Consider the following 25,400-nt stretch of genomic DNA (forward strand, 5'->3'; position numbering starts at 1 on the left):
AGTGCAGTCTTAGCCACTGTTCTTAAGATGTTAGACCACTAGATTTGAGAAATACCAGCTACTGTAGGACAACTGGACTGGCTTAAGGGTTCAAAGAAAATGATACAAAGTAGGAATAAGAATGAACATGAAAGCAATTTATGCACCTGTAATTATATAAGAACAATATGCATTACTAAACCTGACATTACCAGTTCAGAATGATTGCCTATATATCCCATACATACTGTCCTTACATTCCCTTCTTTGTTTATTTTTTTAAAAAGTTAAATAAATGGAACAAAACAACACTCTGCCTACAAATACCTTTAAACTTTGGGGGAATTCAAATCAATATCTGATCTTTCTGCCTTCATTCCAACTCTTGTTAAAACAGTGCCAGGAAAAAATATTACAAGAGGAGGGAATTGGTGGGGGAAAAGGAAAGAGACACTGTTTATGATTTTTAGTCCTCTTCTGCTAATGGGGATATGATGGATTGCACAGTGAGTTATAATCTATCAAGGTAATCTCATTGGAAACAATGCTAATTAGGTCATAATAGCTTATAATATTTCTGTATGGAACTTGATGGTGAATATTTTTCCATATTGCAACACTTTTTGAGATGATAAAAAAAATAGTGTCCCAAAGCTGGACAAAAAGTTAAAAATTTCAGTTTTGCAAATTGATAATCTTGAAAACATTTCTGGTTTAGGTTAATCAAAATATTTTGTTTCATAACTATGAAATATTTCATTCAGGTTTTGCCTTTTTTAAAAAAACAAAATCATTTTACCATAAAGTAACTAAATTTTTAAAACAAAAGTGATACTTGAAAATGTCAAACAGGATGTTTTTACAATTTCAAAACTTTCCTTTAGAAATGTTTTTAAACAAAAGAGTCACTGAAACTGATCCTTTCTCAATCAATTTTGGTTCAGTGAATCAGTACTTTTATTCCTAAATAAGTTTCATTAGAAAATTCTGGACCATTTGATAAGAGCTGTGCAAACTGACCATTTCAGTGCCAAATGGATTCACAAAGTTTTGTAGAAAACCTGGTTGGCACGGTTCACAGGATTCAAAGTTTGAAACAGATTGTGCAGGAATTAACACCACTTTCCCCATTATGAATCTGAAAGCAAAGTAGTGGTGTGGAATTGGCCTTGCTTATCCTAATGCATAACTCTAATGCAAATGACTGAACTCTGAACTCGCAATAACAAATTTCACCTTGCAGAACTGGAACATAATGATGTGAGTTGGATATAAAACAATAATGTGTCAATTACCATTGCTTACTACTACTTGATCACACCAATTAAATGTAGAGCTGGCCAAAACCAAATGATATTCTCTCAATCTGTGCTCTTGCACTTCATATAAATAATTAAATATCAATCTGGCCAGAGACACAAAGAAAAAGAGAGATAGAGAGATAGTCCTAGAGTCCACTGGTTAGGGCACTCACCTGAGGCTATGTCTAGACTGAAAGTTTTTTTTTTGGAAAAAGATTCACAAATTGCGCTTTGCTATTTGCATACATTTTTCTGATGTTTTTTTCGGAAGAGGTTTTTCCAAAATGTGGGCTGTCTACAACGGGCCAAATTTCAGAAAAGCCTCCTCTTTTGGAAGAGCCCTTCTTCCTCTTAAAATGAGGAAGACAGGGCTTCCAAAAGAGCATGTCTGCTCTTCTATAAAAAAAAAAGAGCATACACATTCCCTGGATGCGGTGGAGTTTTTCCGGGATACCTCCAGTACCCAGAAAAACTCCATAGTCTAGACATAAACTCAGTGAGATGTGGGAGACCCCCTTTAAATTCCTCTAAATCATGCAGCACAGACTGGAACCAAAACCAATTTCAAATAATGTTGCAGCTGAATTTTAAAAAAGCAGGCACAGTTCTTTCCTTGATATGCATACAAATAATTAAGCACCAACATAAACTCCTTTTCTACAGAAAAGCTGTGTGAAAGAATTAAACAGATATGCATTATCTAACAAAGTTTGCAGTCTTTTATGTCCCAAAAGAAAACGGCTCTTCTCTTCTGTTACGTGTATATGATCATCAGGGAGCTTGTACAAATGTGATAGTCTTTGATAATTTTACAGAAATTTTGATTAAGAAGAAACATTGATCTAAAGAATAAAATGATCAGTTGTTATTTATTATACTGAAATATAATACATGAGCCACTGCCTAACATGAATGGAGTACACAACTTTTATAAAAAAAATACTGATCAGGCCAGAATTTCTTCTACATTGTACTTAAAACAATGTTGGCCTGGGTGAGGACTGTGGGATCAAAACCTTATTCTTGTACTTACAAAAGTGTAAGCAAATCAATGGTCCACTAGACATTTCTTCTTACCTTTCAGTAACTTCTTTAAGTCATGCTTTCTCGGTTATAATTCCAAGAGAAGAGGTACAGTTTCTTCGTCATCTCTTTGATTTTTATTTTAGATACACAGCAGTTGTGGAAAAGGCCAGATGAGATTTTTTTTCTATATTCACTGGTAAATCCAGATTTTGGCACTTTGTTTCTGTTTTCTTGTTACTTTTTGGTGAAGTACATGTGTGTGCTTTCTCTCAGAGTCTTTTGTTAGTGTATCTTTCTACAGAAGACTTTTTCTTTCATTTTTCTGACATTTAAATCCAAGAGATACAATCTGGGATCCCCCACTTCCTTGCTTGTGCTTTCTTTTCTCAGATTAAACAAATATTCTTTTAATACACCTTCTGACCTTCCAGCTTTCTGGACATTCACTTCAGTAAAGACACACTTTTATTTCTATTCCCTTTACAGGTTGAAAGTTTCCATGGGACACTGCTGAATGTTTCATCTTCACTGAGAAACTTAAGTGCAGTATACATTATTGTGCCACTTTTCTCCTCGTGTTACAGAGCATGGTTTACTGAAACTTCAGAACAAAATGAAAACCTTCACATTCTGAAGGTTCAGAACTTTGCAGACACAGCTCCCCCCTATCATTAAGTGCTTGGGATATTCAACAGACCATTACACATACCCTGTGCTATGGAAAACAAATACATTCTTCTGAGATTATCAGGTGAATTAGTTCTATTTCCCACTGCAGGTAATGGAAAAACATCTTGGAACACAATGCTTCATTTCATTCACTTATATGTTTTCATCATAGACTAGTTTCGAACTCTTTTTAAAATCTTCCTTCAAGACATATATTTAAATAACTATGAGTAACACATATACATGAGTGATGTATAAAACAGGACATGATCACTTCTTTACAGAAGCAGTTTACTACCTGCTTAGCAGGGAACCAAAATATATTCATTTTATCTGAATTAGTATACTGCTTTTTATGTAAAGCTGAAAATTGTTTTGAGCAGCACAGATCGGGCTTCCTTTAGGGAAGCCTATAATTTGTTAATTTAAAAAATGTTTAAATTTTCTTTTTGGCTTTCTTATTAGATGGTTCTAATTCTAGATTGTAAAAATGTTCAGTCATAGACATCAGAAGAGCAGACTCCACTTTAAGAAATTCCCATAAATCCTAATTCACTATCTAAAAGGGTCAGAAAGATTATATCTTCAGTCTTCAGTGACAAAATATAATATATATTTGGGTTTCTGGAAATTGCAATGTTTTCTTTTTTATTTCATCTTGGTGACCAATGCTGTCTTGCTCAGTATGAGTGTAAGCATTTTTAGCTTCCTCAATAATCTGAAACAAGAAAATTTGCAAAGACATAGGATCAAAGAAAAGTATAGTCAGTAAAAGAAATAACATGTCTAAAGTATCTATAGGGTTCACATTAACAATCTATAATAATTTAAATTAGATGGATAATAGAGGATTTGCATTATATTGTATTGACATGTTCTGTACAGTAAGAATTGTCTCACACAATGCCGTCAATTAGAATGATGATAGTACCAACAAAAATTTTCCCTTATTTCCTTACAGACATGGTTACACTCACCAGAACTGAAAATTTATACTAAAAAAAATGTAAAGGCCCTGAGACATACTACTTTTAAAGGAAACAATTTCTGGCAGTTTGCTCTGAAAAAATGATAAGATTACAGAAGTGGCTCAGCTTAAACCCTGCATTAAGAAAGCCTAGCTGGATACTGAAAGTACATAATGGATTCATATTCAGTAAGATTATTGGATAATGGCTAGCTACAGTGAATTGTTCATACCAGAATGTAATCTTGTCATCAGGGGAAATACTGATAAAATGACATTATTTTTCAATTTTCTAGCAGCTTCCTGATGTAGCTTAGTAGTTAGTGCCCTTTCTGTCTTTCCCTTTGGATGAACAAATCTTAAAATAGAGTTTGTTCAGGTTAAATACAGAGACCATTTCTGGATGCCTTACTCTTTTCCATATGTTTCAAAGCTGTTAGCTATTTCCATTATCAAGTGACTCTCGGCTCACTTGAAGACACAACAGATGGAGCCTACATAGTGACGGCCAAGCACAAGCTCTTGATAAGAATTGGAACAGAAACAGGAGATAATCAGTAAACAAAATACTTACCGTCAGTACGTGGGCTGATGAACTATGACCAAAGAATGAAAGCTAAAGAGAAAAATAAAAACAAAAATAAAAACTGAAAAAGAAATAGGGGAGGAAGGAGAAAAGGAAAGAAGAAAAGAAAGAGAAAGAGAATTTACAGTGTGTCTAGTGAGAAATAAGTCATGGTTACAGACAAGAGGAAGGCAAAACTGTCATTTGAAAGAAAGAGAAATAAGTAGTGATGGGTGAACTTCCAGAGGTTCAGAGTCTCTGACTGTTCAGCTGAACCTCTTGAATCTGCAAATCTGAGCAGACTCTCCTGTGATTTCCTGCACTTTTTCATCCTGGCCTGGCTGGAAGCAAGAAGGGCAGGAATAAATGAAGTGGTGGGGAGGTTTGATTAATTCCTTTGAACCTCCAAAATGGTTTTCTTTAAGTTAGGTTCTAGTTTTGGGTGGAAGTTCAGACAAATTGCTATTATACATGAACTTATTGGACTACTCTTAGGAAAAAATGCTTTTAATGTGTTTTACTATATTTTTAGGGTAACATTTACCCATTGGTCCAGAACATGAGCAAGGCCTCCTATTTTATGATGTTCCCTTGTGTTGAGCTGAGTGAAAGTATGACAGGTGAAGTGATCAGGGGAGGGGCACTCTGAATCTCCTTTTTTGCTGGGAAATGAGCCTCATGCCAACTCCAAATGTGTCAGGACAAGGGAGTACTGATGGCAGGCTGAGGACAGTGTATTTGGAACCTGTACATAGGAAATATGAACAGCAAAACCACTGTTCCACCTAAAGGCTTGAGAAGTGGTTACAAAGGTGATGCTCTGCAGTCCTATGACCTGCTTCCAATTTAGAAAGTTTCCTTCCTCCTTAAAAATCTGCATGGTTCTCCACACAAAACCCATGTACTAGGCATCTGTGTAGGGTAAAGAAAGGAAAAATCAAAGGGCAACCTAAGAGCATTATTTCCCGGATGGATGCTCTAGTATTAGCTTATGCTGTTATACATAGAGTATTGAAGTGATGCATGTTAGATACCATGCTAATGCATCTCCTCATATATATTCTTGCTTTTTAAGCTCATCGGTTCATTTGAAATTATGATAATTTTTACAGTCTACTTGCTCTCTAGTAGCACTTAAAATGTGCATGTGACAGGTGATTCCCAAACACAGAGAAAGGCAGTGTCTTCCTCAAAGAGATTATGACCTAAAACCTGTCTTGTATTGGTACAAGTTACAATAAAATGACAACTGATTTAAAATTTTGCCCCAAACTCAAACCATCCAACCATCCATCTGAAAAGGTCCAGTAAACTTGGTTGTTTCTTTGCTCGTATGCCTCTATGTGCTTCCTGTTTTTAGCCAAGACTGGCAGCCGAAGGCCGTGTCCACACTCAGGGGTTCTTTCGAAAAAAGTACCCTTTTTTCGAAAGAACTTCCCCTGCATCCAGACTCAAGCCGCGTTCTTTCGAAATTATTTCGAAAGAACGCGGCTTTTCTTTCGATGGCGGTAAACCTCGTTTCACAAGGAAGAACGCCTTCCTTCGAAAGTTCCTCTTTCGAAGGAAGGCGTTCTTCAATGTAAAAAGGCCGTCTTCGAAAGAGAGCATCCAGACTCGCTGGGTGCTCTCTTTCGAAAAAGCGGATTTCCTCTATCAAAAGATCCGCCCGCTGTCTAGACGCGATCTTTCGAAAGAGGCTCTTTCGAAAGATGCTTTCGAAAGAGCCTCTTTCGAAAGAAGCCTGCAGTCTAGACACAGCCTAAGTGTTGAAATAACTAGGGAAAGAGTTCTGTTGTTGTGCTTCCTATCCAAACAGAATGCAGAGAACTGGTGAGAATAGGCTTTCCAGACCAAATAGCCACGGCTAAGTTTGGATAAACTTCAGAAACGCATCACTATTTCAGATGCTTAACTGAACTGGACCTTAGTCTTAAGAGGTTTGTCCATCTCTTACACAAAATTTTGCAATGATACCATCTACACCAAAAGTGCAAGAGTGAATTGATATTAAAAGAACATTTAATTTCAACTTTACTTTCTTGATAAATTTATTTTCTTAAGATATATGCATATATTGCTATATATATGTATATCTTATCATTAATGTTTCGTTTCTATTACCATACCTTTTCTTCTAATTCTTTTATTTGTCTTTTTTGACCTTCAATTCTTTCTTCTAGTTCCTTAATTCTCTGTAAAATATAAACCATAAAATAATGTGTTAGTAACAAAGTTTTCTGAACTGGGAGAATGTCTTTTTAAAAAGGAGACTATAAATGATACATTATGGATTCAAACTGATTTGTGTTTTCATTTGTAGATGTGTCCTGAGCCAATACATTGCCTGCATGAAAAGGACTTAAAAAAGCAAACACGGGGCTTATATAGGGCGAATAGGAATCTGGCTCAAAACCTGAAGGTTCTGAATGAGGTTTTCAAAACTTCCTAAATGATTAATTTTAACTTCAGCCAGACACACTGTCTTGATGGCAAAGGACAAGAACCAACAGAAACACTTGATTCACAATGCTGAAATATATACTGATGCTCATTCAGTATAATAAAATAATAATACAACTTACCACTTGTAAGATAAAAGAAGCAGCATAGTCAAGAAGAAAGAGGCAGTGCTCATGTGTTCATTATGCTTAAAAATGAAGGAGACAACCATCTTTGTAGCAGTGTGTACCTGCTGTGCATGTTGAATGAGCTCCATTCTTTCACGCAAAATCTGGGCATCTCTCTCTCGGAGTTCACTCGAAACTTGACGTTTCCATTGTTCTACAGCATTCTTCAACTTGCTTTTCTCCTCTTCTGAAAGAATTTCTGACATTTTGGCTCCAGCATCTTGCTGCAGGGCATCATACAGCATGGCTTCTAATTCCAGAATTTGCTAGACAAAACCAAAATAAGGGTATTTGTTTATCTTTTTCTCTTACAGGATGGTCGAGGATTTTGTCAACGCCATTGAGAATGATTTTTACTGTTTAACACAAGGTTATTTCCCAACCTTGTTTGTATTATTAACCACCTCTTAGAAACTTGAAACTGACATGGAAATTATATGGGTTTTTCATTTTCATTACATTACACTATATTGCTAATATAGTAATGAGGAGGCAGACTTTTGTTTGACAAAGTGTTGAAGCAATTATTTAATAATAAAATGTATCCAGGAAAAGAATTAGATGGATCTTATATGAAGGAAAGTCAAAGTTTGGGTCTGCCTATATGTCCTATAAAGGAAGATGTTACCAATGTTTATTAGAATTCTTCTCCAGTCCTGCAGATCTTAAACAGTTCCCGTTGACTTCAAACATCGTCTTGTACTGGACTGTAATCTTATGCCTTCCCTACTATATATTAGGGTTAAATTATCCCTTAACTTGGTACAGACAAACTGTCATTGACATCAGTAGGGCATCTATACATTAGAAGAGGCTGGAATATACTGATTTAATATCTGGACACCTTTAATATCTGGGTTGAGTAATTGAATGTAAACTCTTATTTCAGGAATGTGCTGCAGGGAGGATTGTGCCCAAGTCCTGGCTCATGTATACCATTCCAGCAGTGCACAAGGGACATAACGGAGACATAAGGGTCAGGGCAGTGCCTCTGGCTCAACAGTGCAAGGGGTCGCACATAGCTGTAGCGCTCAGGACTATCATGACGCTGGGCTGCACAAAGGCAGGTGTGTGGACTGCAGGTGAGAGTACTGTTGTAATTACACTGCCCTTTTTGTCTGTCACTGCAGTCCAGAGTCCAGGTAACAAGAAGGGGGCTTAAAGGAATCTTTGCTCCCTTCCTGATGGGCTATGCTGTTTGTGCTGTGCGTCTCAGGTGGCTCAGCACCAAGTCTGCCTGTATCGCTTCCCATTGTGTCACTGCTTGGAACAAGCCACGTTCTTCTACCCTGACAATGTGTTTTAAAATGCAATTTTTGTGTTCGCACACAGAATTTGGTTACAAACATCGTGAAGAAAATATTTCCTTCAGGGTTCTGGCAGGAAGTATTTCTCTTAAAGGAGCAATACATAAAAAGAGCAAGTGGTGTGACTTGTGTGATTAATAAACACGTGGGAAGGCATATTTGTTTTCACACACGGTTTACTTAGGTTTTATATTTCATTGAACTTGAAGACAGAAAATCGACTGTTCACTTTTTAATTATTTTTCTCTTCTCTATTTCTTGTCACTTGCATTTTCTCATGCTGGCACCATGTTTCGTTTGTAGGGAATTGTTTAAATCCCAGCAGAAAAACATGTTTATAGACATTTGGTGTGGACACAGAAATGAGACACAGACATTATAATATGATGAAACTCAGGTTACAACTTTATTCAACTTTATACAACCAGGGTAAGCACCTCAAACCATACAGCAAGGATGTTCCAGTGCAGTTCTCAACTGACACCAACTGTTTCGGTGGGCTATTAATCTCTGGGTGAGTGTGCAGGCCACACTCCCTTTATAAACTCAGGCCTGCCATTGGACCCTGCATGAAAAGCAGGGTTCTGACCTGCTCCCCTCCTCTAAACTAGAAGCAGGAAAACTAAGGGAGCCACCCAAAATATTGTGGTTTATCTTGTCACCTGCAATTCTATGCTCAGATTCATTGCCCAGACTGCTCACTGGGGTTATGGGACCTCATATTAAAATCATAGAATACTAGGGCTGGAAGAGACCTCAGGAGGTCATCAAGTCCAGCCCCTTCCCAAAGGAGGACCAATCCCAATTAAATCATCCCAGCCAGGGCTTTGTCAAGACAGGACTTAAAAACCGTTAGGGATGGAAATCCCACCACCTCTCTAGGTAACCCATTCCAGTGCTTCACCACCCTCCTAGTGAAATAGTTTTTCCTAATATCCAACCTAGACTTCCCGCACTGTAACTTGAGACCATTGCTCCTTGTTCTGCCATCTGTCACTACTGAGAACAGCCTCTCTCTATCCTCTTTGGAACCTCCCTTCAGAAAGCCAAATTCTGCTATCAAATCCTCCCTCACTCTTCTCTTCTGCAGACTAAATAAGCCCAAATCCCTCAGCTTCTCCTTTTAGGTCATGTGCTCCAGCCCCTTAATCATTTTGGTTGTCCTCCACTGAACCCTCTCCAATGCAGCCACATCCTTTCTATAGTGGCAGGCCAGATTCCAAGTCCTTTTCTGCTGAACTGCTACTTAGCCAGTTGGTCCCCAGCTGTAACAATACTTGGGATACTTCTGTCCCAAGTGCAGGACTCTGCACTTGTCCTTGTTGAACCTCATCAGATTTCTTTTGGCCCAATCCTCTAATCTGTCTAGGTCACTCTGGACCCTATCTCTGCCCACATTGGACCCTTTCTAGCCTATCAACTAACAAATTTGAGACAATTGTAAGTTAAGTCCCCATACCAGACCTGCTGGATGCTGGGTAAAAGGATGAAACACAGTAGGTTGCCAATTGTGCCATATGGGAAAAATCTCTTCCAGACCACAAAACTGGTACTCAATCTTGACTCCAGCATCACCAGAGATCTCTCAGTTAGATTAAGACTGGGGAGCCCACAGTAGCTATTATGCCAAGGCAGAAAGCTATATTGACCCCTCTTGACCTCTACAGCCACTGTTCAGGAGCCACATCCCAAACTAAAAGACATATCTGGAAACCAATGATTTGTATGAGGTAGGTCCAAACATAGCCTCGCTAGTACTTACGTGGGGAATCTGCAAAGGCAAAAAGAAAGTTAGATGCTCAACTCCCATTGTTTTTCCCTGGGAGTTGGCCACCACATTCCAATTTGTCCCTTTGAAACTCTTCTATAACATGACTGTCACAGAAAAGATCTGGGAAGTGACCAAAAACACGAGGAGAAAAGTGTCTCATTTCTGAATTGTATTATAGACTCTCTCTAAAGATTCATCTTCTCAGCTCATCCTTTTCCCAAGTAGCTGGTATGAGATAAATTGTGTATCTTGAATTTAAGAATCAAGTTAAGAGTATAAGTGCTGGAACAGGGGTGTTGTTACATGCCCTGGCTTGGAGTAATTTCATCATATATAGGGCTTACAGTTTGGTTTAATACCTCTCTGCACCCCCACTGTATAAAATGTTACAGCATCTCTGGGTATGGGAAGATCTATTTGGTTATCTAGTCCATCTCTTTGGCAAAGCAAAATTATTCTCTACTGTACATTTACTCATGCTTAGTCCCACCTGCTTATTAATCTCCGGTATGTAGGGGGGTGTTCCACCACTTTGTTTGATAGACTATCATATAGTCCAATAGATCTCACTGTCAGGAAATTTTTTCCTGATGCACAGGCTATGTTCTTTCCTTTTCTCAGATTCATTTGATTGTTCCATATTATACTCCATTTTACTATTATAAATAATGCTTCTCTCTCCTTACTATATATACTCTCCAAATTCCAGTCGACCTATGTCCTCTTTCAATTATTGCTTAGCTTAGATAAATAAGTAGAGATAGATACATTTTATCTATCTATAAACATGCAAGCTCTCAGTATAAATCAATCTCTCCAGTCCACCAATTATTTTATTGCTTTTCTTTAAATTTGTTAATATTTCATGGGACATAAACTACTGAACAGACAGGAAGCTAGAAGTACTGAATAGCAATACAGCAGCCTGCCCACCAACTGTTGAGTTTTTGGTGGAATTATACACAGATAATGGAGGGGAATGGTGCATTCACCAGGAATAATATAATTCTGACACACCCTGGTAAAACTTCATTCTTTGTTAAGTAATGTGGATAAATATTTGATCTGGGAAGATTTCCATATTCAAATCAGTCCCTAAAGATAAAACTGGTGAAGAAACATTGCTCTGCCTATGATAATTCTGAACTGCATTCTCTGTACATTAGGCTCAGTCTGCAGGGCTTTTTTCATTTCATGCATCATTACATAATCCCAGATAAATAACATTCTGCATATGGCACAAGAGTGAGCAAACCTGACCAGCTGGATAGTGGACATCAGATAAATTAGTGGCTGAGCTACATTTAATTTCTCCAGAGATGATTAGTTATTTCTTAGGCTTGCAATGTTATAGTGCTTTCCATGACCTCTGTACACCTTCCATCTCTGAGATATTCCTTCCCTGATATTAAGACAGATTGCATTGGGAGGATGCAATAGCTGATTTACAATATGCGCAACTGCACTCAGAAATTGCTCCAATTTTTTTCCTCTTGCAGATGATGTTGGTGGCGATACTGCGATAGCACAACAACTTTATTTCTTTGGTTTGTTTTATGCTGTGGGAACTTTGAGGAATATGTGAGGGAAAGGATTTCCTCTGCAACAGAGAAAAGAATATGAGGTTGCAGATAATAGCCAGCGGAGTAGACTCACTTGTCTAAATTCATATGTGTGCATGTGTGTGTGTGTGTGGTGGAAGTTTCAGGAGGCCACCAGCATCTATGAAAGCCTGAAAGCCCATGGAAGCAAGCAGCTGTACTAGAGATCCACATCCTTACATGGGAATACTCTACAGTCTGTGTAGATGTCCCCTGAACAAAGTTTACACTAGGGACTGGGATTTGACCTTATTATATGTAGAAATACAGCCTCATTACAGTACTGGACATATGAATATGTAGTTCTAAAGAAGTATAAAAATAAACACATATTAATAGTGCAGTTCAGGTGCATTTTTCTGTTTATGCAGTTCTATTTTTCCTAGTATAACAGTAATTCTTTGTCATGGGATATGGAAGCAGAAGTCACGGCAGAGAGATGTGCCTGAATAATTACATCTGTTACTATTCACACATCTGTCTGAAGTAAAATGTTGCTAATTCCTCCGGAAAGCACAGCTCCTTATAACTAAATTGCTGAAGTTCTGCTGAGTGCTAAAATCACTCACTTTGAAAAACTGATCCTGGCAGAAATCCAGCACTCACAAAGACAATTTTTCTTCATTGAAAATAGTTTTTACATCTGAAAACTATCTTTTATTTTTGTACAGAAAACTGAAGAACAAGCAAAATATTTCAATTTTGCATTAACTTTGTACAGGTGGAACCTCTCTAGTCCAGCAAAGAGTGGAAAGCTATAGTGAACAAACTTACTAACTATCATTGGTAATCTCATAGTTTACAGCTGGCCTGTGTCTACACTGGGCCACTTATTCCGGAAAATCAGCCGCTTTTCCGGAATAAGCTGCAAGCTGTCTACACTGGCCCTTGAATTTCCGGAAAAGCAACGATGCTCTACTGTACAAAATCAGCTGCTATTCCGGAAAAACTATTCTGCTCCCGCTCGGGCATAAGTCCTTATTCCAGAACACTGTTCCGGAAAAGGGCCAGTATAGACAGCCCAGTAGTCTTTTCCGGAAAAAAGCCCCGATCGTGAAAATGGCGATCAGGGCTCTTTTCCGGAAAAGCGCGTCTACATTGGCCACAGACGCTTTTCCGGGAAAAGGGCTTTTCCGGAAAAGCAGCCTGCCAATGTAGACGCTCCTTTTCCAGAAAAACTGAAAACGGAATAGTATTCCATTTTAAGCATTTCCGGAAATTCATGCCAGTGTAGACACAGCCCTGGTGTCAGAAAAAGGACAGACTCTTCTTGTCCTGTAGAACACACTGGGTGATGATGGATGTAAAACTTCCAAAAGCAGATGAAACATTCTTTTGCCATTGGAATTGTTCTCATAATTTTTTCTCTACTTTTTTGTATATTCCTGGTGTGACGCCCACTGCTCCATGGTGTTCCCATTTATGAGAAAATGCAGGGGATCTTCAGCCAAGTACAAAGGTACTAACAAACAATCTTTCACTCTTTCATTTTCTCTGGACAGCAATACTGAAAGATGATTTGCTTTGAGATTCTTTAGTGAACATAGGATCCCAGAACTGATAATGCATGAAGTACTAAGTGAAAGAGTGATTGGCATAAAGCCATAGTAATGTCATGGAATTACATCTATAACAAATCAATATCCATTGATTGGTGCTGAGTGGGCTATTCTATAGATTCCATTACAAAATACAGATTTTTGGACAATGCCAATCATTCTTCCCCTCTTTACTAATATGCCCACTTTCAGAAAACTTCAGAAATAGTGAGCAGTTTTTGAACTGCTTATTATATGCAGTTCTTGACCAGGGATCATCTCCACATTGTTTGCGGATGTTAGTTCCAGGAAAAGCTGAGCACTTGAGAAGATCAAGTTCTTAAAAAAAAAACACCACACCCTAAAAAGCTCATTGAATAAAAGCTCCTGCAAATGTTTGCACACCATAGCACATATTAGACAGTCAAAAAGATTACTAAAATGCTCTTCTCATCCATTGGAAGACATAATCGTATCCAAGATACAAATAATTCCCAAAGCACAGGAAAAAGCTACAACTATGCAACATATTGGTATAAATATTCATAAGTATGATTAGATAGTTTTTTCCAGTAGTTAGAATCTGTTGGTATAGCTGTAAATGGAATCATAATTGTAGGAAACTGTTTACTGTGTAAGTAGAGAGGTCAAATTTATGTCAGGATTAGCAAATAGGTGCTAGGTAAATCAAACGTAAACTTTTTGTTTGTCCTAACATAGATGCAGAGAACACCTTTAACTTGATTTTAGCTATTTGATTTGTAGCCTAGGTTCCTGGGACAAACCCTGAGATAGAAGACTTATTTTTGGAGGGGAAAGAGAATACAAATGAATGATAAAAACAATACCCAAATACTTAAGGCCCTGATCTTGCAAAGAGCACCATACAACATCAAAAGCTTGTCCATGTGTAGTTCATTGTTGCATTAGATGCTTAATCAGTGTTTCTCAACCTTTTTGAATAAAGTACCTCTTTCTTAAAAAAAAAAAATAAGTACCCCCATTTCTAAAAAAATTATAAGTATCCCCAGTACCTACAGTTTTCAGATACATTTTTTTTCTACCATTGCAACACATTTGTTTAAACAACTTAATTTTAGCCCGGCGGGCGATGACATTTTTGATTGTAAAAAGTAGAAAAATAATAAAGTACTGTAAAACTTAAAACAAAAATTCATTTTTTTCCAAATTTCAGTTGTGTTGATGTACCCCACAGACTTCTCTCGAGTACTCCTAAGGGTCCTCGTACCACTGGTTGAGAAACACGGCTCTAAATAGTTTGCTTACAATTCAATTTCCCTAATCTTCCAGCCATTGCAACTCAACAGGAGTTCTACAGCCAAAGGACTGTAGAATTATACAATGCAATTTATTAAAAGTAGTATGAGTCTGCCAAGAATGACTTTTCTTACCTTGTGTGCTTGATCCAAAGACTGTTTCCTGTAGTCAAGTTCATCATCCAAATATCCCTTTTGTTTACTAAATAGCGCCTAAGGATATATAGATGACTTGGTTATCTCTGAATTACATTCAACAACTTGAATGACTATTTTTTTTAATTGGCAGAACACTCCTTCTAGTACCTTTTCATTCTCAAGATCTAGCATCTTTTGCTGCAGTGCAGATTCTGTCACTTCTATCTGCTGTAGCCACTGTATATAAAACATAACGAGAGGTTAAGTCATAAATCTTGATAGATCAGTTTCCAGAGTCAAAATGGCAGCATTCGGCTTCTGCCAAAGAGCTTTCTCTGCTATTCAACTTTTATTACAACTCTGTCATGCCAGATGAGATACATTTAATTTACAGCCACTAAGTAGAAGGGTGGGGGGAAATCAAGCGTATTAGATACAAATTGATGACTGGTAAAGGGACTTTTCCAGAACCTTCAATTTATCTTTTACAAGTCAAATGACATTCATATAAATGATGGTACAGTTTGAACATTATCTTTATATATTTTTCTCTCATAAATGACTAAGTTTTACAAAAGTATAATTGTGCTTAAAAATCCTATCATTTTGTGAAGAAACAATGATTTACATTCCCAATGTGCTCAAGTCAACTCATTCAGAGATGGGAAAACTTTGTATAACATGATTTCTCTTCTTAGGGATGTATAATTTTTACCTTTTCAGCCAGCGTCAGAACTGTCCTTGCTTGTATGACAACTACTTGCTCTTCGTTAGTCAGATTCTGCACCAAAAGGAGAGCATAATAAACCTCAATGACTTGGTATTATTTTGGGGACAGCGCTTGCATTAAATACATACATAGTTAATGACTCTCATGGAATATTACATAAAATAAACTTTCATATCTGAATATAGCATATGTTTGCATTTTTTAAAATTAATGCTCAGTTATTACAGTAAAAATATTTCCTAGACATTCTCATACACAATAATGTACCTGTAAGTACACCTAATTCTCCTTAAAAGCATGACACTTACCAACAAACTGTTGGCACATCAAAAACCAGCTGATTTTTATTAATGGCACTGTTTCCTTTCTTTTCCCAACACAGGATAACCGCACAATTACACAAGACAACACATAGTAAAGAAAAGAAAAGACACAAATGTGAAAGTCCCAGAAGCATTGGTTGCTGAAAATGTCCAATTAAAAACTTCATTTTATTTCACATTTTTATTACACATTGTCAATATGTGGATGTGTGTGTTTATTGTTGGCAATCTTTAAATTAATAAAACTACACTTATGAACTGTAATGAAATTAAAATATTAATGGATTTGAAATTACAGCCGCTCCCTGAGTTACAACCACCTCCACTTACGACTATCCGCACTTATGACCAAAGTGGTCGTAAATGCAGATCCGAGTTACGAACGGCGATCCGAGCTTACGAACAGCATGGTTGCCATGTAACTCAATGGGATCCGAATTACGAACACTTGGAGTTATGGACCAAGTGTTGGTCCGTAACTTGTTCTTAACTCGGGGAGCGGCTGTATCTGAATTTTGTATATTATTCAGCCAGGATGTTATTTTTATGCCTTTGATTCTGTTGTAAAAGTCTTAACAGACCTCATTCTTTGTCACTGATAGCCAGGTGGCATTATGGAGTTAGAATTATAGAGGCTACGGGGCATCCAGTGCTGAAAGCTGAATCTCAGTTTTTTACTAAGCATTCTGGTGGTTCACATTGATGTATTAAGCCACGCATTGCACAAGAATGACGTCCCCAATCTAATCTTGGGCCTTGGCTCATTTGCACATTGAATATCAACATGTTCATGATATAAATGAAATGTTTAGAGGAAAGAGAAAATAGGAAGGGCTCCAGTCCTGCAAACTCCAATGCACACAAGCAGTTCACTGAGTTAAATGGGACTGTTCACACATGTAAAATTACACACATTTGCAGGAACATGGCCAGAGGCAATAACCTGACATGGGCTGGGAAGGTTATGTAAGTATCAAGATCAATTAGGCGAGGTCACAGTATACAGATTTGAGGCTGAATTTAAGCCAGGGCTGAGGGATGCTGAAATGTCATGAAATTTCTGTCCTAAAGAACCCAAATGTTGCAATATTTGTAATCTCACAAATTTTCTACCAATTTGAATGGCTGAAGTCTCACAAGATTATCTTTTTTTTAATCATCTTTTGTGCCTCTGAAGTCAATCAAGGGAACAAACCTCTTCCAGATTGGGATGGATGTGCTTTGAAAGCCAGGCATTGGAGCCCCTCTGCAGGCTGGGTGGTTGGGGAGGATGGTTCAGATCAGGTCCATCTCTCCCCATCATGCTTTGCACGCATATTGCTGTGCTAGAAAAGCAATAATGCTTTAGAAAATGACATAGGCAGCTGGGTGGTGTGGATGGCCTGTAATATACAGGAGGTCACACTAGATGTTCTAGTGATCACTTTGGATTTGATACTAAATAAATTAACCAGGTAATTCCTGCACACAGCAATAAGACTGAAAAGATAGCGAAGGTCAGGAAGGGATTTGAGTCCAGAATGCATTAGGCAGCCTAAGGTAAATATAAATAATGATCTCCTATCTGAATACAATTATTTAAAATGTTTATTGACTGGTACTTGAAAATAAATAACATTATTTAAATAAAATAGTTAATTTTCTCAGCATATTGACAAGAACCTTGTTGGGGTTTTGCTGCTCTGAAAAGTATTTCCTCAGCTGGTTTCCTTTGACTGCGTGCACTGGAGAGGAGGGATTGTAATTTGTGAACATAATCCTTCTATGTTTATGTTTCTTTATAGGGGGCCAGAAGATTATATTTTATCAATTTATCCTCTGTGTCTACTTCACCTTCAATGATACACTTCCTATCCTTAAAGCGAACCTTGAACTTCTATAGGTTAACTGGGATCAGTTAAAGGCCTCAAGTCCTCAGGGAGTTTTTAGAGATGAAAGTAAAACTACAAAACAAAACAAAAAACCAACAACCATCCCATCCCCAAAACCCCCTTGGTGCCTACAGGATAATGCTTGGCTCATTGATCTAACTAAATAAGATGATGGTGACAGACAGATATGAATCAACGGAGACTTTATTTGGCAGAGAGACATCTATACATCATAGAATCATAAAAGTGAAGGGCTGGAAGGGACCTTGAGAACAGTCCAACTCCCTGTGCTGAGGCACAACAAAGTAAACCCAGCCGATTCCTGGTAAGTGTTTATCTGACCTGTTCTCTAAAACCTCCAGTGGGGGGGAATATACATTCGTCCTTGGAAACCTGTTCCAGAATTTAACTATCCTTCTAGTTAGAAAGTTTTTCCTAATGTCCAAAATAAGTCTCCCTTGCTGCAGATTGAGCCCATTACTTCTTGTCCTCCCTTCAGTGGAGAGAATTTGGAGAACAATTATCACAGTCTTCTTTAAAGCAGTCTTTGACATATGACAGATTGTTACTAGTCCCTGTTAGTATCAATTTCTTGAGATTAAACATGCCTCCATTTTTGAGCTTTCCTCACAGTTATTTTTTCAAAACCTTTGTCATTTTTGTTTCTGTCTTCAGGTTGCTCTCCAATTTGTCCACATCTTTCTAAAGCATGGCATCCAGAAATGGAAACAATACACCAGCAGAGGCTCACCAATGACAAATGGAGCAGGATGATTACCTCCTATGTCTTATATACAACACTAGTGTTAATACATCCCAAAATATTAGCATCATGTTGTTGGCACATGTTCAGTTTGTGATGCAATATAATCCCCAGATCCTTTTCAGCAATACTAGGACCTAGCTAGTTATTCCTCATTTTGTAGCTGCGCATTTGATTTTTTTCCTAAGTAAAGTATTTCTGACTTATTTCTATTGAATTTTATCTTATTGATTTCAGACCAATTCCCCAATTTGTCAAAGTCATTTTAAATTCTAATCCTCTTCTTCCAAATGCTTGCAACCCCTCCCCACTCAGTGTTATCTACAAATTGTATACAGGCAGTCCCCGGGTTACATGGATCCGACTTACATCGGATCCCTACTTACAAACGGGATGAGGCAACCCGCACTAGCTGCTTCCCCCCAGCAGACCAAGGAGACGCGAGGCTAGCGCCCCCCCACCCCCCCAGCAGACCAGGGAGACGCGGAGCGGCTTTTCTCAGCAGACACCTCAGCTTGAGAATAAAGGACTGAGGGAAGTGAGGTGTGGGAGAATAAAACTGAGCTCTGGAGAAATGTTTGGCTAGAGTTTCCCCTACAATATGTACCAGTTCCGACTTACATACAAATTCAACTTAAGAACAAACCTACAGTCCCTATCTTGTATGTAACCCGGGGACTTCCTGTACATATATACTTCACTTCATTATCCAAGACACTCATGAAAATATTGAATAATAATACCAGATCCAGGAATGACCCCTGCTGGATCTCATTCGATAAAATTGGTAGAAAAAAACTATGTAGATGGAAACCAACAGAATGTGGCAACCTTGCATGTGGGCAATGGTAAACAAAAGGTCTTGCGGCCCATATATAGAACCCCAATGTGCTACAGGTTGCCCACCACTGTTCCTGATGAATCCATGTTGGCTACTCTTTATAACCCTATTCTTTTTTAGGTGCTTAAACTGCTTGTTTAACAATTTATTATAGTGTTTTCTCAGGTATTAAAGTTAGAATGACTGATTTGTAATTCCCTAGATGCTCTTTATTCCCCTTCTGCAATGTCCTTCACCCATCCTCCATGAGTTCTTAAAGATAATTGCTAATAGTTTTGAGACTGCTTCAGCAAGTTTCTTAAGTAGCCTATGATGAATTTCAGCAGGTCCTGCAGACTTGAATATATCTAGCTTATATGAATATTCTTTAACCCATTCTTTCCCTGATTTGGCTTGTGTTCCTTCCCCCTTTTTGTTATTATTAATTGTGTTGAGTAACTGGTTGCCATTAATAGTAAAACATTCTTGTGTGTTGTATTTTCCCTTCTGTCTCCTCCCTATGTGTATCTACAGTGGAAACATTTATGTATGGGGGTAACTTTATAAGAGTAGTTCAACTGAAGACTTTTCATGTTAGTAAATTTACTCACATGCAAGATTGTAGGATCAACATTTAGATTGTTAATTCAAACCTGTGTACAGCTATAAATCATTCTTGGCAACCCTATTAATATTCATATTGATGTTAATATGAATATTATTAATAATAGCAATATGCTCATATTCTTCTTCTGACTCATCTCAGCTGCCTGGTTCTGTAGTCCTGGATCTGGGCAACACAAACTAGGATGAACCTCATGAATATGTACTTAGGGTGGCTAGTTCATGTCACTGCTGTCCGAGATTAAGCTACTATTTTTAGCAGACTAGTTCAGGTATGAGTTAGTGCAAGTATGCATATGTGAACTGAGAATCACATCCATAGCTCACAGTGTATATGTAGCCCTAGAATGATCTAACAGCCTATGAAGAAATGATGACCCACATGGCCTCACTAGAATTTCACTGGAAAAGAGAGGCTATTTAATCTGCCTTCATATGTGCCTGACTGGAGCTTTGAGGCTGGCTAGCCACATTCAAGTCTCACTTTCTACTGCAAAAGCTAAGTAGAGGATTTTTTAACAGACCTATCCCAGCTTTAGCAAAAGAAAGCATTGCAATCCTGCTGGGTTTAAACACTGAAGATACATCTGCACTGCAAATATAGGTGTGATTTAACACAGGTAGTCATACACGTATTAATCCAGCTCACTTTAATCTCATTAGCATAGATAATAGTATCAGGGTAGATTTATCGGGGCATGGGCTTCCATTCATGAGGACAAATAAAAAAGCAAGCCCTCCAGGCACACTATGTATTCTGGTTGCTAACTTGTGCTGAAGCCTGTGCCACCACGTCTACACTGGCACTTTTACCTGTGCAAGCTAGTTTAGAACTAACATTGGTATGCCTACCCGCAGTGTAGGTAAGTGTCAAACTCATCCCTGGTGCAGAGGACCAGCACAAGACCCTCCACATCATTTAAACATCATATAGAGGCTGTACTAGATGTTGATCAGTTAAAAAACCCCTTTTGCACCATGGACCTAGACTCTGCCGGGCTATTGTGAAATGTTCCCAGAGGAGAGAACTGGGGGCTGGCCAGGTTAGAAACTGCATCTATGTTTATGTAGAGCTAATGACTCTTGTTTCCAGAACAACCATTCAGGGCTTGTCTTCATTACATGAAAGATTGCTACTGCTATGATTGATCTTTCAGAATTTGATTTAGTGAGTCTAGTTAAGACTCGCTAAATCAAACTCAGAGGGCGCCCTCACCAGCCTCCAGTTCTCCTTTTCCATGGAGTAAGGGAAGCTGATGAAAGCATTTGCTCCTGTTGGCTGCCTGCTGGGGGAATGCCGCCAAGCTCAATTTAAGGTAAACCAAGTCCAGCTACATATTGTAATATAACTGGAATTGTGTACCTTAAGCCAAGCTTCCAGATCTTCTATAGCCTTGCTTCACAGATAGTGTGCCTGCTAATTCAGCCCCGGTAGAATAACAGGTGGAGAAATGGTGCAGGAAGACTGTGCAACAGCCCTGCAGCTTGGCTCTTGGATTAAGGGAGTGAATTTCATCTCCGCATTATCCTTACTCTGAACCCAAACAAAGATTGTACCTCAGGCTTTATGAAAAAATCCAAAAACATAAAAAAAAGAGTGTGAAAACAATTTAAAAAATAAATGCAAATTATTTTAAAGTGGTGGGAAGAGACCACAATTGTTAAATACCACATACTCTTTTCTTAGCACTATTTAAACTATTTCTATTTAATTCATATATGTATTTATTTATTTCAGTTTAAAAGTGCCTATATCTAAGGCTGAAGGTGCCTTACAAAGTTAAAATTCAGTTATTAAAATGCAAAACCAAATAAATACAAGTATCAGAGGGGTAGCCGTGTTAGTCTGAATCTGTAAAAGCGACGAGGAGTCCTGTGGCACCTTATAGACTAACTGAAGTGTAGGAGCATAAGCTTTTGTGGGCAAAGACCCACTTCGTCAGATGCATGTGACATGTGTTCAAAGTAGGAATAAGACCCTCCGGAAAAGGGCACTTTTTCCGGAGGATCGGGGCCAGTGTAGACGCTCTTTTCCGGCTTTTTTAAAAGCCGGAAAAAAGCGGCGGACATTTTTATTTAAATGCCGCGGGGGATATTTAGATCCCCCGCGGATTTCCCTACGACGACTGGTGAAATTTACATGCCCCTTCTGGAAAAGGGGCCAGTGTAGACGTAGCCATTATGTTAAGTTGAAGAGAGCATTCTGCTTGCAGCCCAGTGCCTCAGTTACAAGGCTAAAGAGGTATGTAATCACAAACCAAAAAAAGCTCTAGACTATCTTATTGCTACATTAATAACAGAACAAATAATTAACAGAAACATGCACAATTTATTAAAGGAACATACACTTACGGCGTTATCCCCTAAAATGTCCAACTTTTTCATTAGCTCCGCTACTAGTATATCCTAACAAGAGAAAAGTGTACAGAAAAAACAAGGAGTCAGAATAAAGCATCATCTGGTATTTAGAGGAAACAATCCTAAGAAATCGGTCTTGCTTACTGTTACACCTTCTGCTTCACAGTAAACTTGGAGAGGACTTTTTCCCTCAGTAAAAGGAATGTGATGAAAGTTGATAGCAGGTGATCTTCTTTCTCTCTCCTAAAATAAAAATAATTATAATTAAGGAGATTCAATTTTTAAGTGCCATATTTTACTATAAGTTTCAGCTTTATTAAGAATATGTTATAAATATGGGCATTCCAGAAAGATGTACTCTAAAAAATTAATACCTCAAAAATATGTAAATTACAGAGTAGCAGAGTAGATTCATAAGAATCTATATTTACTGTACAAAAAGATGGAAACATTTTTATAGCTATTTATTCTAAAATGCAAAGTAAAAAGTGCTATTCATTTGAGAAGATGTAATGACTGTGAAAGATTTTATTATATTGGCAGGCGGTGAAAATCTCTGTTCTACACAGGGAGGATAAAGGAAGTTTATATTGTAGTAAGTGATTCCAGTTTCCAGCACAACCATTCACACTGCTTCATCAATTTTCACCAACCATGACTGTCTAGTTGTTATTTTGGTTATATATGTAGGCTACATTTGGGTAGCCTGGATGTGTTTTAAACCAAAGGCATGTGCGGATATGTCTAGACTGCAGGCTTCTTTCGGAAGAAGCTTTTTTTGGAAGAGATCTTCTGAAAAAACTTCTACCAAAAGTGTCCACAATGAAAAAGTGCATTGAAAAAGTGCTCTGCTTTTTCGAAGAAGAGTGTCAGGACTGAATGGACGCTCTCTCATATGTAAGGTGTGATTGCTATGGACGGAATGGCCACCAGGGCACCTGTGCTTATTCCTCTTTCCTCTTCTTCCGAAAGAACTCCCTCTTTCCCATCCACATGTCTTTTTGCGAAAGAGCTCTTTCACAAAAAGGCTTCTTCCTTGTAGAATGAGGATTACTGATGCTGGAAAACCCCCCTCTGTTCTTTCGATTTTCTTGAGGAAGAGAGCAATTGCAATGTGGACTTTCTTCAAGTTTTCTGACAAAACTCTGTAGTGTAGACATACCCTAAGTGACATTTGTTTTGGATATTACTGTCTGACAAAAGCTGCACACCAGTAGTGTTGATCAAGGATTGAAGGTTTAGGCTTTCTATAAATGCTATAAAAAGTCTATGTCATGCTAAAAAAAGCTCACCAAAATGAGTACAATGTGGCGGGCTATGCAATGTCCTTGATCTCCATGTGGAACAACAATATATTGCTGAATGATTTTTAGCAATCAGTTAAAAATTTCCATAATTATTGTTCTGTGTCTTACATTTTGATTTTGCTTCACTTGCTAAATTTTCAGACAGATGTAGGGGAAGAACAGCAGAGTAAAAAGATAATCTATGACATAAACTGGGCTCTAGTTAGAGCTCAAAGGGCTGGGTCTTTTAAAAGCGTATGCAGTAAGACAGACAGACACCAGTGTTAGTCAATTTTGATAAATTATTCTGTCTGTTTTTTTTAATCCTTTTTTAGTACCACTGTGTATCAGTCACTGATACCACTTTTAAGGAAGCACCCATAATCAATATAAAAGCAAAGGGTTTCCTCATGTATTGCTGCCTTAGAAACACATAATGCAGAAAGAGTGACAATGGTTGTAAAGATAACTGTTGCTTACTTCAAGCTCTAAAATTCTGAACTCCAGGAGTTCATTTTGATCTTTAGCATCCTGGACATCATGTTTTAACCGAGCTTCTTCTGTTTCCATTTGTTTTATCTGAAAAATAAAATGTTTAAAAAAAAATATTTCATGGTTCATTTCACTTTTGTATAAATCTGCTAAGAATTCAGTTTCTCTGAGCAATGCTCATGGCGTAAAAAGCAAATATTTTGAATTCATGATATTTCAAGATCACTGCAAATCTTCTGGGTCCAAGATGTGATTCTGTTCTTCGCATCTCTGATAGCATTCCACTTAGATCCTACACACAGTGGAACAGAATTGATTGGTCAAGCTTAATTCTCCAGCCCTCATACTATTTCTAATTAGAAGGTTTGCTGAGTAAAGTACTACTCAAAGGCCTGGTTTACACTACCATGGAAAGTTGACTTAAGATATGCAACTCCAGCTGCATTACTTAGGTAGCTGGAGTTGATGTATCTTAATTTGCATTTGCACACTGTCCACACCGTGGGAGGTTGACGGGAGCAAATGCTCCCATCGGCTTTTCTTACTCCTCGTGAGGAGCAGGAGTACTGGTGCTGACAGGTTGTCCTCTGAGTTCAATTTAGCAGGTCTATACTAGACCTGCTAAATTGAACTTCAAAAGATTGACCACAGCAGAGTCAATTGTTCATGTAGTGTAGCGATGGCCCAAGTGGGTAAAGATGCAGATTCAAAACCTATATATGTATTATAAGTCCTCAGTAAGAATAGACTCTGCACAGCTGGATACACAGAATTAAATAAAGGGATTGCTGAGTAAATAGATCAGAGACGTGGAAATTCAGAAGCCACTCCCCAGAGTGACCTGGCCTTATGGCAAAGGGAGCAAGGTGACTGTCTTGGGCGCTGCGCATTCAGGGACCTGACACCCGCCCACCTGGCCACTTGCTCGCTGCCCGGCTGGCCATGTGGCATACCCAACTGTCTTGGGCACTGCAAACTCATTGGCCAGGCCTGCTTACTTCCCATTATTAACGAGTTCTAAGGATGGTGAAGAGCTCCAAAAAAATCACCTTATCCATCCATTTGTACTATGGCATGATGAAGATATCATTACTATATGCAAATTTTTCCAATTAGAGCTGTGTGGACTTTTTAAATATTCTATACTGGTACTTAAGTAATACCAACAAACCACTTGTATTCCTTAAGCTTCTAAAAATATAGCACTAAAGGCCAGTACAAACCACTAGATCATCTGCTCTGATTTCCAGTATATCAGAGGCCACCAACTCCCACACACTAAATCCAACAACTGAAATGAGGCGATTACAACCCACAGGAAATTAGTTTATTATTTGTTACAGCAGAGATATTCCAGAAAATCCTGG

The 25,400-nt window shown here is 38.1% G+C and overlaps 1 protein-coding gene across 1 annotated transcript in view; it reads right to left on the reverse strand.

Moving 5' to 3' along the window:
* Positions 1–2,015: 2,015 nt before the first annotated feature.
* The window catches only part of JAKMIP3 (Janus kinase and microtubule interacting protein 3), an 87,537-nt gene continuing 64,152 nt past the window's right edge, over positions 2,016–25,400 (reverse strand). Inside the window, 10 exon segments of the mRNA XM_075935632.2 lie at positions 2,016–3,583; positions 3,586–3,693; positions 6,634–6,699; positions 7,197–7,400; positions 14,764–14,841; positions 14,935–15,003; positions 15,482–15,547; positions 22,250–22,303; positions 22,400–22,498; positions 24,022–24,120. Coding sequence (XP_075791747.2) covers positions 3,503–3,583; positions 3,586–3,693; positions 6,634–6,699; positions 7,197–7,400; positions 14,764–14,841; positions 14,935–15,003; positions 15,482–15,547; positions 22,250–22,303; positions 22,400–22,498; positions 24,022–24,120 — 924 coding nt within the window. The 3' untranslated portion in view covers positions 2,016–3,502.

The sequence above is a fragment of the Pelodiscus sinensis genome, chromosome 8 (assembly GCF_052426305.1).
Source record: "Pelodiscus sinensis isolate ZL-2025 chromosome 8, ASM5242630v1, whole genome shotgun sequence".
NCBI lineage: Eukaryota > Metazoa > Chordata > Testudines > Trionychidae > Pelodiscus > Pelodiscus sinensis.